This window comes from Scyliorhinus torazame, chromosome 14 (genome assembly GCF_047496885.1).
Source record: "Scyliorhinus torazame isolate Kashiwa2021f chromosome 14, sScyTor2.1, whole genome shotgun sequence".
In the NCBI taxonomy this organism is placed as follows: domain Eukaryota; kingdom Metazoa; phylum Chordata; class Chondrichthyes; order Carcharhiniformes; family Scyliorhinidae; genus Scyliorhinus; species Scyliorhinus torazame.
The window spans coordinates 13,323,759-13,337,630 of record NC_092720.1 but is presented as its reverse complement, the minus strand read 5'-3'; the positions used below and the strand labels follow the sequence as shown (position 1 = coordinate 13,337,630).

The following is a 13,872-nucleotide window of genomic DNA, read 5'->3' as shown; positions in this document are numbered from 1 at the left end:
GACGGACCGCGTTGGGACGGACCGCGATGGGACGGACCGCGATGGGACGGACCGCGTTGGGACGGACCGCGTTGGGACGGACCGCATTGGGACGGACCGCGTTGGGACGGACCGCGATGGGACGGACCGCGTTGGGACGGACCGCGTTGGGACGGACCGCATTGGGACGGACCGCGATGGGACGGACCGCGATGGGACGGACCGCGTTGGGACGGACCGCGTTGGGACGGACCGCGATGGGACGGACCGCGTTGGGACGGACCGCGATGGGACGGACCGCGTTGGGACGGACCGCGATGGGACGGACCGCGATGGGACGGACCGCGTTGGGACGGACCGCGTTGGGACGGACCGCATTGGGACGGACCGCGTTGGGACGGACCGCGATGGGACGGACCGCGTTGGGACGGACCGCGTTGGGACGGACCGCATTGGGACGGACCGCGATGGGACGGACCGCGATGGGACGGACCGCGTTGGGACGGACCGCGTTGGGACGGACCGCGATGGGACGGACCGCGTTGGGAAGGACCGCGATGGGACGGACCGCGATGGGACGGACCGCGTTGGGACGGACCGCGATGGGACGGACCGCGATGGGCGGACCGCGTTGGGACGGACCGCGTTGGGACGGACCGCGATGGGACGGACCGCGTTGGGACGGACCACGTTGGGACGGACCGCGTTGGGACGGACCGCGTTGGGACGGACCGCGATGGGACGGACCGCGTTGGGACGGACCGCGATGGGACGGACCGCGATGGGACGGACCGCGATGGGACGGACCGCGTTGGGACGGACCGCGATGGAACGGACCGCGTTGGGACGGACCGCGATGGGACGGACCGCGATGGGACGGACCGCGATGGGACGGACCGCGTTGGGACGGACCGCGTTGGGACGGACCGCGATGGGACGGACCGTGTTGGGACGGACCGCGATGGGACGGACCGCGATGGGACGGACCGCGATGGGACGGACCGCGATGGGACGGACCGCGATGGAACGGACCGCGTTGGGACGGACCGCGTTGGGACGGACCGCGTTGGGACGGACCGCGTTGGGACGGACCGCGATGGGACGGACCGCGTTGGGACGGACCGCGATGGGACGGACCGCGATGGGACGGACCGCGATGGGACGGACCGCGTTGGGACGGACCGCGTTGGGACGGACCGCGATGGGACGGACCGTGTTGGGACGGACCGCGATGGGACGGACCGCGTTGGGACGGACCGCGATGGGACGGACCGCGATGGGACGGACCGCGATGGGACGGACCGCGATGGGACGGACCGCGATGGGACGGACCGCGATGGGACGGACCGCGTTGGGAAGGACCGCGATGGGACGGACCGCGATGGAACGGACCGCGTTGGGAAGGACCGCGATGGGACGGACCGCGATGGGACGGACTGCGATGGGACGGACCGCGATGGGACGGACCGCGTTGGGACGGACCGCGATGGGACGGACCGCGATGGGACGGACCGCGTTGGGACGGACCGCGTTGGGACGGACCGCGATGGAACGGACCGCGTTGGGACGGACCGCGATGGAACGGACCGCGTTGGGAAGGACCGCGATGGGACGGACTGCGATGGGACGGACCGCGATGGAACGGACCGCGATGGAACGGACCGCGTTGGGATGGACCGCGATGGGACGGACCGCGATGGGACGGACCGCGTTGGGACGGACCGCGATGGGACGGACCGCGATGGGACGGACCGCGTTGGGACGGACCGCGTTGGGACGGACCGCGATGGGACGGACCGCGTTGGGACGGACCGCGTTGGGACGGACCACGTTGGGACGGACCGCGATGGGACGGACCGCGTTGGGACGGACCGCGATGGGACGGACCGCGTTGGGACGGACCACGTTGGGACGGACCGCGTTGGGACGGACCGCGTTGGGACGGACCGCGATGGGACGGACCGCGATGGGACGGACCGCGTTGGGACGGACCGCGATGGGACGGACCGCGATGGGACGGACCGCGTTGGGACGGACCGCGATGGGACGGACCGCGATGGGACGGACCGCGTTGGGACGGACCGCGATGGGACGGACCGCGTTGGGACGGACCGCGATGGGACGGACCGCGATGGGACGGACCGCGTTGGGACGGACCGCGATGGGACGGACCGCGTTGGGACGGACCGCGTTGGGACGGACCGCGATGGGACGGACCGCGTTGGGACGGACCGCGATGGGACGGACCGCGTTGGGACGGACCGCGATGGGACGGACCGCGATGGGACGGACCGCGATGGGACGGACCGCGATGGGACGGACCGCGTTGGGACGGACCGCGTTGGGACGGACCACGTTGGGACGGACCGCGATGGGACGGACCGCGTTGGGACGGACCACGTTGGGACGGACCGCGATGGGACGGACCGCGTTGGGACGGCGGGATTGCCGTAGGAGAAGGGATTGGGTCGACTGGGTCTGTGTTCACTGGAATTTAGAAGAATGAGAGGGGATCTGATTGAAACGTATACAATTCTGACGGGGCTGCACAGACTGGATACAGGGATGTTCTTTCCCTCTGTCTGGGGGGGGTCTCGGACAAGGGGTCACAGTCTCAGGATACAGGGCGGGCCATTTAGGACTGAGATGAGGAGAGATTTATTCCCACAGTGGGAATACCCCACCCCCCCCCACACCCACACCCCTTCCCACACCCACATCCTCACCCCCACCAACACACCCACCCCCAACCACACCCCAACCCAAGCCGCCACCCCACCCACACCCACACCCCCACCCACACCCCCACCCCCACCCACGCCTCCACCCCCACCCGCACCCACGCCCCCACCCACACCCAAGCCGCCACCCCACCCACACCCACACCCCCACCCACACCCCCACCCCCCCCCACACCCACACCCCTTCCCACACCCACATCCTCACCCCCACCAACACACCCACCCCCAACCACACCCCAACCCAAGCCGCCACCCCACCCACACCCACACCCCCACCCACACCCCCACCCCCACCCACGCCCCCACCCCCACCAACACCCCCACCTCCACCCCCACCCCCAACCACACCCCACCCCCACCCACCCCCCACCCACCCCCCCACAGCACCCCCACCCACACCCACTTCCCCACCCCCCCATACCCCCACTCACCCCGACCCTGTCCCCCACCCACACCCACTCCCCCACCCATACCCACCCCAACCACCCCCACCCCCACAACCCCACCCACCACCCCACCCACACCCCCACCAACACCCACTCCCCCACCCATTCCCACAACCCCACCCCCATCCACACCCACTCCCACAACCCCACTCCCACAACCCCACCCACTCCCCCACCCACCCCCACCCACTCCCCCACCCTAACCCACACCCGCACCCACAACCCCACCCAGCACCCCACCCACCCACACCACCACCCACAACCCCACCACCATCCACACCCCCACTCATACCCACACCCCCACCCACATGCCAACCCCCACCCACACCCACCCACCCACACCCATCCCCCACCCACACCCCCACTCCCACCCATACGCACCCACTCCCCACCCACACCCCCACCCACTCCCCCATCCCCACCCACACCCCACCCACATGCACACCCACACCCCTACCCACACCCACACCCACACCCCAACCCACATCCCCATCCCCACCCACTCCCCATTCACAACCCCACCCACACCCCACAGAACATTACAGCGCAGTACAGGCCCTTCGGCCCTCGATGTTGCGCCGACCTGTGAAACCACTCTAAAGCCCATCTACACTATTCCCTTCTCGTCCATATGTCTATCCAATGACCATTTGAATGCCCTTAGTGTTGGCGAGTCCACTACTGTTGCAGGCAGGGCATTCCACTCCCTTACTACTCTCTGAGTAAAGAACCTACCTCTGACATCTGTCCTATATCTATCTCCCCTCAATTTAAAGCTATGTCCCCTCATGCTAGCCATCACCATCCGAGGAAAAAGGCTCTCACTGTCCACCCTATCCAATCCTCTGATCATCTTGTATGCCTCAATTAAGTCACCTCTTAACCTTCTTCTCTCTAATGAAAACAGACATAAGTCCCTCAGCCTTTCCTCATAAGATCTTCCCTCCATACCAGGCAACATTCTGGTAAATCTCCTCTGCACCCTTTCCAATGCTTCCACATCCTTCCTATGATGCAGCGACCAGAATTGCACGTAATACTCCAAATGCGGCCGCACCAGAGTTTTGTACAGCTGCAACATGACCTCATGGCTCCGAAACTCAATACCTCTACCAATAAAAGCTAACACACCGTACGCCTTTTTAACAACCCTCTCAACCTGGGTGGCAACTTTCAGGGATCTATGTACATGGACACCGAGATCTCTCTTCTCATCCACACTACCAAGAATCCTACCAATAGCCCAGTACTCTGTATTCCTGTTACTCCTTCCAAAATGAATCACCTCACACTTTTCTGCATTAAACTCCATTTGCCACCTCTCAGCCCAGCTCTGCAGCTTATCTATGTCCCTCTGTAACCTGCAACATCCTTCCGCACTGTCCACAACTCCACCGACTTTAGTGTCATCTGCAAATTTACTCACCCATCCTTCTACGCCCTCCTCCAGGTCATTTATAAAAATGACAGACAGCAGTGGCCCCAAACAGATCCTTGTGGTACACCACTAGTAACTGAACTCCAGACTGAACATTTCCCATCAACCACCACCCTCTGTCTTCTTACAGCTAGCCAATTTCTGATCCAAACTGCTAAATCACCCTGAATCCCATGCCTCCGTATTTTCTGCAATAGCCTACCGTAGGGAACCTTGTCAAACGCTTTACTGAAATCCATATACACCACATCAACTGCTTTACCCTGGTCCACCTGTTTGGTCACCTTCTCAAAGAACTCAATAAGGTTTGTGAGGCACGACCTACCCTTCACAAAACCGTGTTGACTATCTCTAATCAAATTATTCCTTTCTAGATGATTATAAATCCTATCTCTTATAAACCTTTCCCAGACTTTAAGGCTCACTGGTCTATAGTTACCGGTGTTGTCTCTACTTCCCTTCTTGAACAAGGGGACAACATTTGCTATCCTCCAGTCTTCTGGCACTATTCCTGTAGACAAAGACGACATAAAGATCAAAGCCAAAGGCTCTGCAATCTCCTCCCTAGCTTCCCAGAGAATCCTAGGATAAATCCCATCCGGCCCAGGGGATTTATCTATTTTCACACTTTCCAGAATTGCTAACACCTCCTCCTTATGAACCTCAAGCCCTTCTAGTCTAGTAGCCTGAATCTCAGTATTCTCCTCGACAACATTGTCTTTTTCCTGTGTGAATACTGACGAAAAATATTCATTTAGCGCCTCTCCTATCTCCTCAGACTCCACACACAACTTCCCACTACTGTTCTTGACTGGCCCTACTCTTACCCTAGTCATTCTTTTATTCCTGACATACCTATAGAAAGCTTTAGGGTTATCCTTGATCCTACCTGCCAAAGACTTCTCATGTCCCCTCCTGGCTCTTCTTAGCTCTTTCTTTAGGTCCTACCTAGCTAAATTGTATCTCTCGAGCGCCCTAACTGAACCTTCACGTCTCATTTTTACATAAGCCTCCTTCTCCCTCTTGACAAGTGATTCAACTACTTTAGTAAACCATGGTTCCCTCGCTCGACCACTTCCTCCCTGCCTGACAGGTACCTACTTATCAAGGATACGCAGTAGCCAGTGGGGGGGATGACAGAGGTCATGCAGATATTGAGGGAGTTCGGAGATTTCTCGGGATACAGGCTTAACATGGGGAAGAGTGAACTTTTCGTGATACACCCTGGGGACCAGAGTAGAGGGATAGATGGCCTGTCTTTAAGGAAAGTGGAAAGAAACTTTCGATACCTGGGGATTCAGATAGCCAGGAGCTGGGGAACCTTGCACAGACTTAATCTGACACGACTGGTGGAACAAATGGAAGAGGACTTCAAGAGGTGGGACATGCAGCCACTGTCACTGGCGGGCAGAGTGCAGGCAATTAAGATGATGGTCCTCCCGAGGTTCCTATTTGTATTCCAATGTCTCCCTATACTGATCACTAAGGCCTTCTTTAAAAAAATAGACAGGAGCATCACGAGCTTCGTGTGGGCAGGGAAAGTTCCGAGGGTAAGGAGGGGGTTCTTACAACGTAGCAGAGATAGAGGGGGACTGGCGCTGCCGAATTTGGGCGACTACTATTGGGCCCCAATGTGGCAATGATCCGTAAATGAATGATAGAGGGAGAGGGAGCGGCGTGGAAAAGACTAGAGAGAAAGTCCTGTAAAGGGACGAGTCTAGAGGCGCTGGTGACGGCGCCACTAACGTTCTCACCAAAAAAATTTACCACGAACCCAGTGGTGGCGGCAACATTAAATATCTGGGGACAATGGAGGCGACAGAGAGGGGTGCGGGGACCCCTGGTGGGGTCCCCAATCAGGAACAACCATAGGTTTGCCCCAGGGAGGCTGGACGGAGGATTCCAGAGCTGGCACCGGGTAGGAATCAGGAGGGTGGGAGATTTATTTATAGACGGGACGTTTGCGAGCTTGGGAGCGCTGGAGGAAAAGTATAAGCTGCCCCGGGGAAATTTCTTTAGGTATATGCAGGTGAGGGCGTTCACAAGACAACAGGTGAGGGAATTTCCATTGCTCTCGACACAGGGGATCCAGGATAGAATGCTCTCGGGGGTGTGGGTTGGGGAGGGCAAGGTGTCAGAGATATACCGAGAGATGAGAGAGGAGGGGGAGGAGCTGGTGGGCGAACTGAAAGGAAAGTGGGAAGAAGAGCTCGGGGAGGAGATAGAGGAGGGTCTGTGGGCTGATGCCCTAAGCAGGGTAAATTCCTCTTCCTCGTGTGCCAGGCTTAGCCTGATTCAATTTAAGGTGCTACATAGAGCACACATAACGGGAGCAAGGTTGAGCAGGTTTTTCGGAGTGGAGGACAAGTGTGGGAGGTGCGGCGGAAGCCCGGCAAACCACACACATATGTTTTGGCTGTGCCCGGCACTGGAGGGGAGTGACGGGAGTGATTTCGAAGGTGGTGAAGGTCCGGGTCAAACCAGGCTGGGGGTTAGTTTTATTTGGAGTTTGCGGATGAGCCGGGAGTGCAGGAGGCGAAAGAGGCCGATGTTGTGGCCTTTGCGTCCCTAGTAGCCCGGCGTAGGATTTTACTCACGTGGAAGGAAGCGAAACCCCCCGGACTGGAGGCCTGGATAAATGATATGGCGGGATTCATAAAACTGGAGCAGATGAAGTTTGCACTGAGAGGATCGGCTCAAGGGTTCACCAGAAGGTGGCAACCATTCCTCGACTACCTAGCGGAACGTTAGAGGGAAGATAGATGACCAGCAGCAGCAACCCGGGGGGGGGGGGGGGGGGGGGGAGGGGAGGGGGGGGGGGGTGGGGGGGAAGTTTCATTTTATGTTCATTGATTAGTTTACCATGTTGTTTAGTTACTCTTTTCTTAGAGTGTGGTTATCATGTTACATGTACTGTTAAAATTTCTTTATGTTTGAAGTTTAAGGGAAATATATATTTTTTAAAAAGGATACGCAGTAGCTGTTCCTTGAACAAGCTCCACATTTCAATTGTGCCCATCCCCTGCAGTTTCCTTCCCCATCCTGTGCATCCTGTCTTGCCTCATTGCATCATGGTAGCATTGTGGCTAGCACAATTGCTTCACAGCTCCAGGGTCCCAGGTTCAATTCCGGCTTGGGTCACTGTCTGTGCGGAGTCTGCACGTTCTCCCCGTGTCTGCGTGGGTTTCCTCCGGGTGCTCCGGTTTCCTCCCACAGTCCAAAGATGTGCAGGTTAGGTGGACTGACCATGATAAATTGCCCTTAGTGTCCAAAATTGCCCTTAGTGTTGGGTGGGGTTACTGGGTTATGGGGATAGGGTTGAGGTGTTGACCTTGGGTAGGGTGCTCTTTCCAAGAGCCGGTGCAGACTCGATGGGCTGAATGGCCTCCTTCTGCACTGTAAATTCTATGTCTATGTCTATGTTAATTGCCTTTCCCCCAGATATAACTCTTGCCCTGCGGTATATACCTATCCCTTTCCATCGCTAAAGTAAACGTAACCGAATTGTGGTCACTATCACCAAAGTGCTCACCTACCTCCAGATCTACACCTGTTCTGGTTCATTACCCAGTACCAAATCCAATGTGGCCTCGCCTCTTGTTGGCCAAAGGGAACCACACCCCCACACATCCACCCCGAACCCCATCCCCACCCACACCCACCCCCAGCCACAACCCCACACATCCACCCCCAACCCCATCCCCACCTACACCCCATCCACAACCCCACCCACACCCCAACCCCATCCACTCCCGCACCCACCCTCACCCCAAACTCCCACCCATACCTCAACCCATACCCCAACCCCATCCACTCCCGCAGCCACTCCCACACCCCATCCCCACCCCCACCCACATCCCATCCCCACCCACACCCCAACCCCATCCACTCCCGCATCCACCCCCACCCCCACCCACACCCCCACCCAGCCACACCCACACCCCAACCCCATCCACTCCCGCACCCACCCCCACCCCACCCACCCACCCACAACCCCACCCAAACCCCACACACATCCATCCCCAACCCCACCCCATCCACAACTCCACCCACACCCCACCACCACCCATACCCCCACCCACATCCCCACCCATCCCAACCCCACCCACACCCCCACCCGCATCCCCACCCACCCCAACCCCCACACCCCAACTCACTCATGCACCCACACCCCCACCCACAATCCCACCCTAACCCCACCCAGACCCCCACCCAGACCCCCACCCACTCCCGCACCCACCCTCACCCATACCCCCACTCACTCCCACCCCAACCACACCCAGACCCCCATCCACACATCCCCACTGCCAGTTCACTTTTATACTTGGCCTATACGTTAAGGGGCTGGTTTAGCACAGGGCTAAATAGCTAGCTTTTAAAGCAGACCAAGGCAGGCCAGCAGCACGGTTCAATTCCTGTACCAGTCTCCCTGAACAGGCGCCGGAATGTGGCGACTAGGGGCTTTTCACAGTAACTTCATTTGAAGCCTACTTGTGACAATAAGCGATTTTAATTTAATTTTTCATTGGCTGTTATGTTTCCTCCATCATGACAGCGGTTATACTTCAAATAATAATTCATTGCCCGTAAATAAAGTGCTTTGGGGCCACATTAAGTTTGACAGGTGCTATATAAATGCAAGCTTTTCTTTCTTTCTTTGCGTCTCTCCTGGAATATTTGATCTAACTCCACATTGCCTCCCTCTGGTGGGATATGGGGCTCCCATCCGTATCCTAGACATAGGCATAGTGTGGGAAAAGAGGATATCTTCATATCCGAGGTGGGAATAAATTAAGCGGGAAGACACAGGGATGAATCCAGTGGCTTCACCCCAGCGAGGACGGCCTATTCATGAGATCACAAGATGGAGAACCAGGGGGACAATGTTGTGGCTCCATTCACAACCCTCTTGAGTGCTGGGAGGAGGAATGACATAGGAAATGCAAAACCAAAGCAGACCATTCGGCCCAACGGGTCCTTGCTGGTGTCTGTGTTGCATAGGAGCCTCCAACCACCTCAACCCATCAATGTACCCAATTCCTCACTCCCTCATGCGCTTATCCAGCATCTCCTTAAATGTATCCATGTTACTCACCTAGACCACTCCCTGTGGGAGCGAGTTCCATATTCTCCGGAATTCCCGGTCGGATTTATTCTTGACTTCCTTTATGGTCTCATCCACAAGAGGAAATATCTTTTTCACATAAACCGAATCAAATCCTTTCTCTATTATACAGACCTCGATCAGGTGAGGCTTAGTCTTTGCTTTTCGTTAGAAACACGCCAGGCTGTTCAATCATCGCTGCTCATTGACAGTTCCTGATTCGGGTAGCCTCCATTATCTGGGGTTGGACATAAAGAACTCAGGAAGAACAAAATACGAAGATTTCGAGCAGTAGAGTAAGGCAGTAGGCGGCTAAACAGAAGAGAGGGGAAAGGTTGAGACAGACAGTGAGGGAGGGCGAAGTGCAATTACTGATGAGATTCACCTGTCAGTTCCTCACCTGAACACTGTTGGATTAAACAGTTTAAGGTAAAGTCACAAATTCATATTTATTTCAACATTTTTGGGAGATATTTTTTCATTATACAAATAGAGTATAAGTCCTGGGGAGGGATATCCCAGGACAGGTCCAGCACGGGGTTAGATACAGAGTAAAGCTCCCTCTACACTGTCCCCACCAAACACTCCCAGGACAGGTACAGCACGGGGTTAGATATAGAGTAAAGCTCCCTCTACACTGTCCCCATCAAACACTCCCAGGACAGGTACAGCACGGGGTTAGATACAGAGTAAAACTCCCTCTACACTGTCCCCATCAAACACTCCCAGGACAGGTACAGCACGGGGTTAGATACAGAGTAAAGCTCCCTCTACACTGTCCCCACCAAACACTCCCAGGACAGGTACAGCACGGGGTTAGGTATAGAGTAAAGCTCCCTTTACCCTCTCCCCATCAAACACTCCCAGGACAGGTACAGCACGGGGTTAGATACAGAGTAAATCTCCCTCTACACTGTCCCCACCAAACACTCCCAGGACAGGTACAGCACGGGGTTAGATACAGAGTAAAGCTCCCTTTACCCTCTCCCCATCAAACACTCCCAGGACAGGTACAGCACGGGGTTAGATACGGAGTAAAATTCCCTCTACATTGTCCCCATCAAACACTCCCAGGACAGGTACAGCATGGAGTTAGATACAGAGTAAAGCTCCCTCTACACTGGCCCCATCAAACACTCCCAGGACAGGTACAGCGCGCGGTTAGATACAGAGTAAAGCTCCCTCTACACTGTCCCCATCAAACATTCCCAGGACAGCACAAAATGTCACTTCGAGACCTTATCCAGTTTTGAATCAAGTGTGTGGGAAATCTGACATGCCGCTTCTTTCTCTTGCATTATTGCCTCAGTTATCTTCAACGAGCATTTTCCTCTGGCTCAACCTGTTCCTGGGAGTGTCTACAATCCTTGGACTTTGGCCGGTGAATATCCTGTTCCGAGAGGCCAAACTCCACATGGCTAGTCAGAATCTGACAGCAAAGTTTGCTCTGTTCCAGGTGAGTGGGCCACAGCCGCAAAGGTAAGTCCAGGGGTTGGGAATTGAAGGAAATAACCCAAGCCAGCAACTGAAGTGATTAGGAGACGAGAGTCAAAGTTAGAGCAATGGAAGGAATGAGAGTTTTATTTTAAAGAACAATTGTTTGGTTCATTCATAGTTTGTGGGCTTTGCTGGCTAGGCCAATATTTGTTGCATGAACGTAGTTGAGTGTCTTGTAGCTGGTGGTGTTCCCCTGTGTCTGCTGCCCATGTCCTAAGTGATTAGAAGTTGCACATTTGGAAGGCCGTGCCTTACAGCCGTGCATCTTGTAGCTGGTACACTTGGCTGACACTGTGCATCAGTCATGGTGATTGAATGTTTAAAGCGGTGGATGAGGTACCAATGAAACGGGCTGCTTTGTGGCCAACTTCTTTTAGCCTTGTTGGAGCTGCACCCATCCAGGCAAGTGGAGAGTATTCCATCACACTGCTGACTTGTGCTTTGTAGATGGTGGACAGGCTCCGAGGAGTTAGGAGGTGAGTTACTCGACGTAGGATTCCCGGCCTCCGACCTGCCCCGGTAGCCACAGTATTTATATTGCTGATCCAGTTTAGTTTCTGATCAATGGTAACCCTCCGGATGTCGATAGTGGGGGATTCAGTGATGACAGTGGCACTGAACAGTCTTACAGAGGCCTGGTCAGCTCTCAACAGTGGCTAAGAGACTGAACCAGAGCCATAACTTTTTTAAGTTTTAAGATAGAACATAGAACATAGAACAATACAGCGAAGTACAGGCCCTTCGGCCCACGATGTTGCACCGAAACAAAAGATGATGCGGAAAGATCAATTCATTCCAGGAGTGATAATATAAGAAATAGGGCTTGGTTGTTTTATAGACAAACTTTATTGAGACAAAAGGCAGCTCAGTGATACAAGTAATAATAACCTATTATTAGTGTCACAAGTAGGCTTACATTAACACTGCAATGAAGTTCTGCGAAAATCCAAAAGTGATCCAGCAGATGTGATGTATTTGGATTTTCAGAAAGCCTTTGATAGGGGTCACGTAGGAGATTCAGGACTAAGGACGGGACATGTGGATTATAGTGGGGGAGGGGTCAGAGGCAGTGATGTTCCACAGGGATTAGTGCTGAGGGCACTATTGTTCACCATTTACATGGAGGATTTGGACTAATCATGAATATAAATGGGGAATGTGGTTAACGCAGGAGGACAGGGACAAATATACAGACCACATTCAGAAACCTACAGAATGGGCAGTCAATAGACAATTATAGAGAAGTGTGAGGTGGTACATTTTGGTCATGCTTGGAGAGTAAGTGTGTAAATGGGGGGCGGGGGGGTGGGGGGGAAGAGAGGAGTAGAGGGATATGGGAGGAGTAGAGGGATATGTGAGGAGTAGAGGGATATGGGAGGAGTAGAGGGATATGTGAGGAGTAGAGAGATATGGGAGGGGAGGAGGGATATGGGAGGAGTAGAGGGATATGGGAGGAGCAGAGGGATATGGGAGGAGCAGAGGGATATGGGAGGAGTAGAGGGATATGGGAAGGGTAGAGGGATGTGGGAGTAGAGGGATATGGGAGGATTAGAGGGATATGGGAGGAGTAGAGGGATATGGGAGGAGTAGAGGGATATGGGAGGAGTAGAGGGATATGGGAGGAATAGAGGGATATGGGAGGAGTAGAGGGATATGGGAGGAATAGAGGGATATGGGAGGAGTAGAGGGATATGGGAGGAGTAGAAGGATATGGGAGGAGTAGAGGAATATGGGAGGAGTAGAGGGATATGGGAGGAGTAGAGGGATATGGGAGGAGTAGAGGGATATGGGAGGAGTAGAGGGATACGGGAGGAGTAGAGTGATATGGGAGGAGTAGAGGGATATGGGAGGAGTAGGGGGATATGGGAGGAATAGAGGGATATGGGAGGAATAGAGGGATATGGGAGGAATAGTGGGATATGGGAGGAGTAGAGGGATATGGGAGGAATAGATTGATATGTGAGTAGAGGGATGTGGGAGTAGAGGAATATGGGAGGAGTAGAGGGATGTGTGAGGAGTAAAGGGATAAGGGAGGAGTAGAGGGATGTGTGAGGAGTAGAGGGATAAGGGAGGAGTAGAGGGATATGGGAGGAATAGTGGGATATGGGAGGAGTAGAGGGATATGGGAGCACGGATACACAAAAGTAGTGATACAAATTGATCGTGCCATAAAAAAGCAAACAAAACCCTCGGGATAGACTACTCATTGCATCATGTGACCTCCATCGAAAAGTAGATAGGTCATGTTAACCTTGGAATTCAGTTAGACAACACAGTGTCTCGTGTTTTACCATGTATCATGCAGGGCCAGTTTAGTTCACTAGGCTGGACAGCTGACCCATGATGCAGAGCGGGGCCAGCAACGCAGCTTCAATTCCCATAAAGGCTTATGGGATTAATCATGAAGGTCTCAACCTCGCCCCTCACCTGAGATGTGGTGACCCTCAGCTTAAATCACCACCAGTCAGCTCTCCCCCCTCAAAGGGCAAAGCAGCCTACGGTCACCTGGGACTATGGTGACTTTATCTTTAGCTTACGATGCATCGTGCAGTCTAAAATAAAAATGAGTTAGTTACAAGTAATTCAGGAGAAACGTCTTTGCCCAAAGAGTGGTGAGAAAGTGGAACTCACTACCCCAGGGAGTAAATGAGGTGGATAGTATGGGAG

General features: G+C 55.0%; 2 protein-coding genes across 2 annotated transcripts in view; one reads left to right on the top strand and one right to left on the bottom strand.

The window, feature by feature from the left end:
• The window catches only part of dynlt2b (dynein light chain Tctex-type 2B), an 832,392-nt gene that overhangs the window by 580,930 nt on the left and 237,590 nt on the right, over positions 1 to 13,872 (bottom strand). The window lies entirely within an intron of this gene.
• LOC140389524 (organic solute transporter subunit alpha-like) overlaps positions 1 to 13,872 on the top strand; it is a 69,421-nt gene that overhangs the window by 42,531 nt on the left and 13,018 nt on the right. The window contains exon 7 of the mRNA XM_072473704.1: positions 11,018 to 11,164. Within this exon, the coding sequence (XP_072329805.1) occupies positions 11,018 to 11,164 (147 nt within the window). The remainder of the gene's footprint in view (positions 1 to 11,017; positions 11,165 to 13,872) is intronic.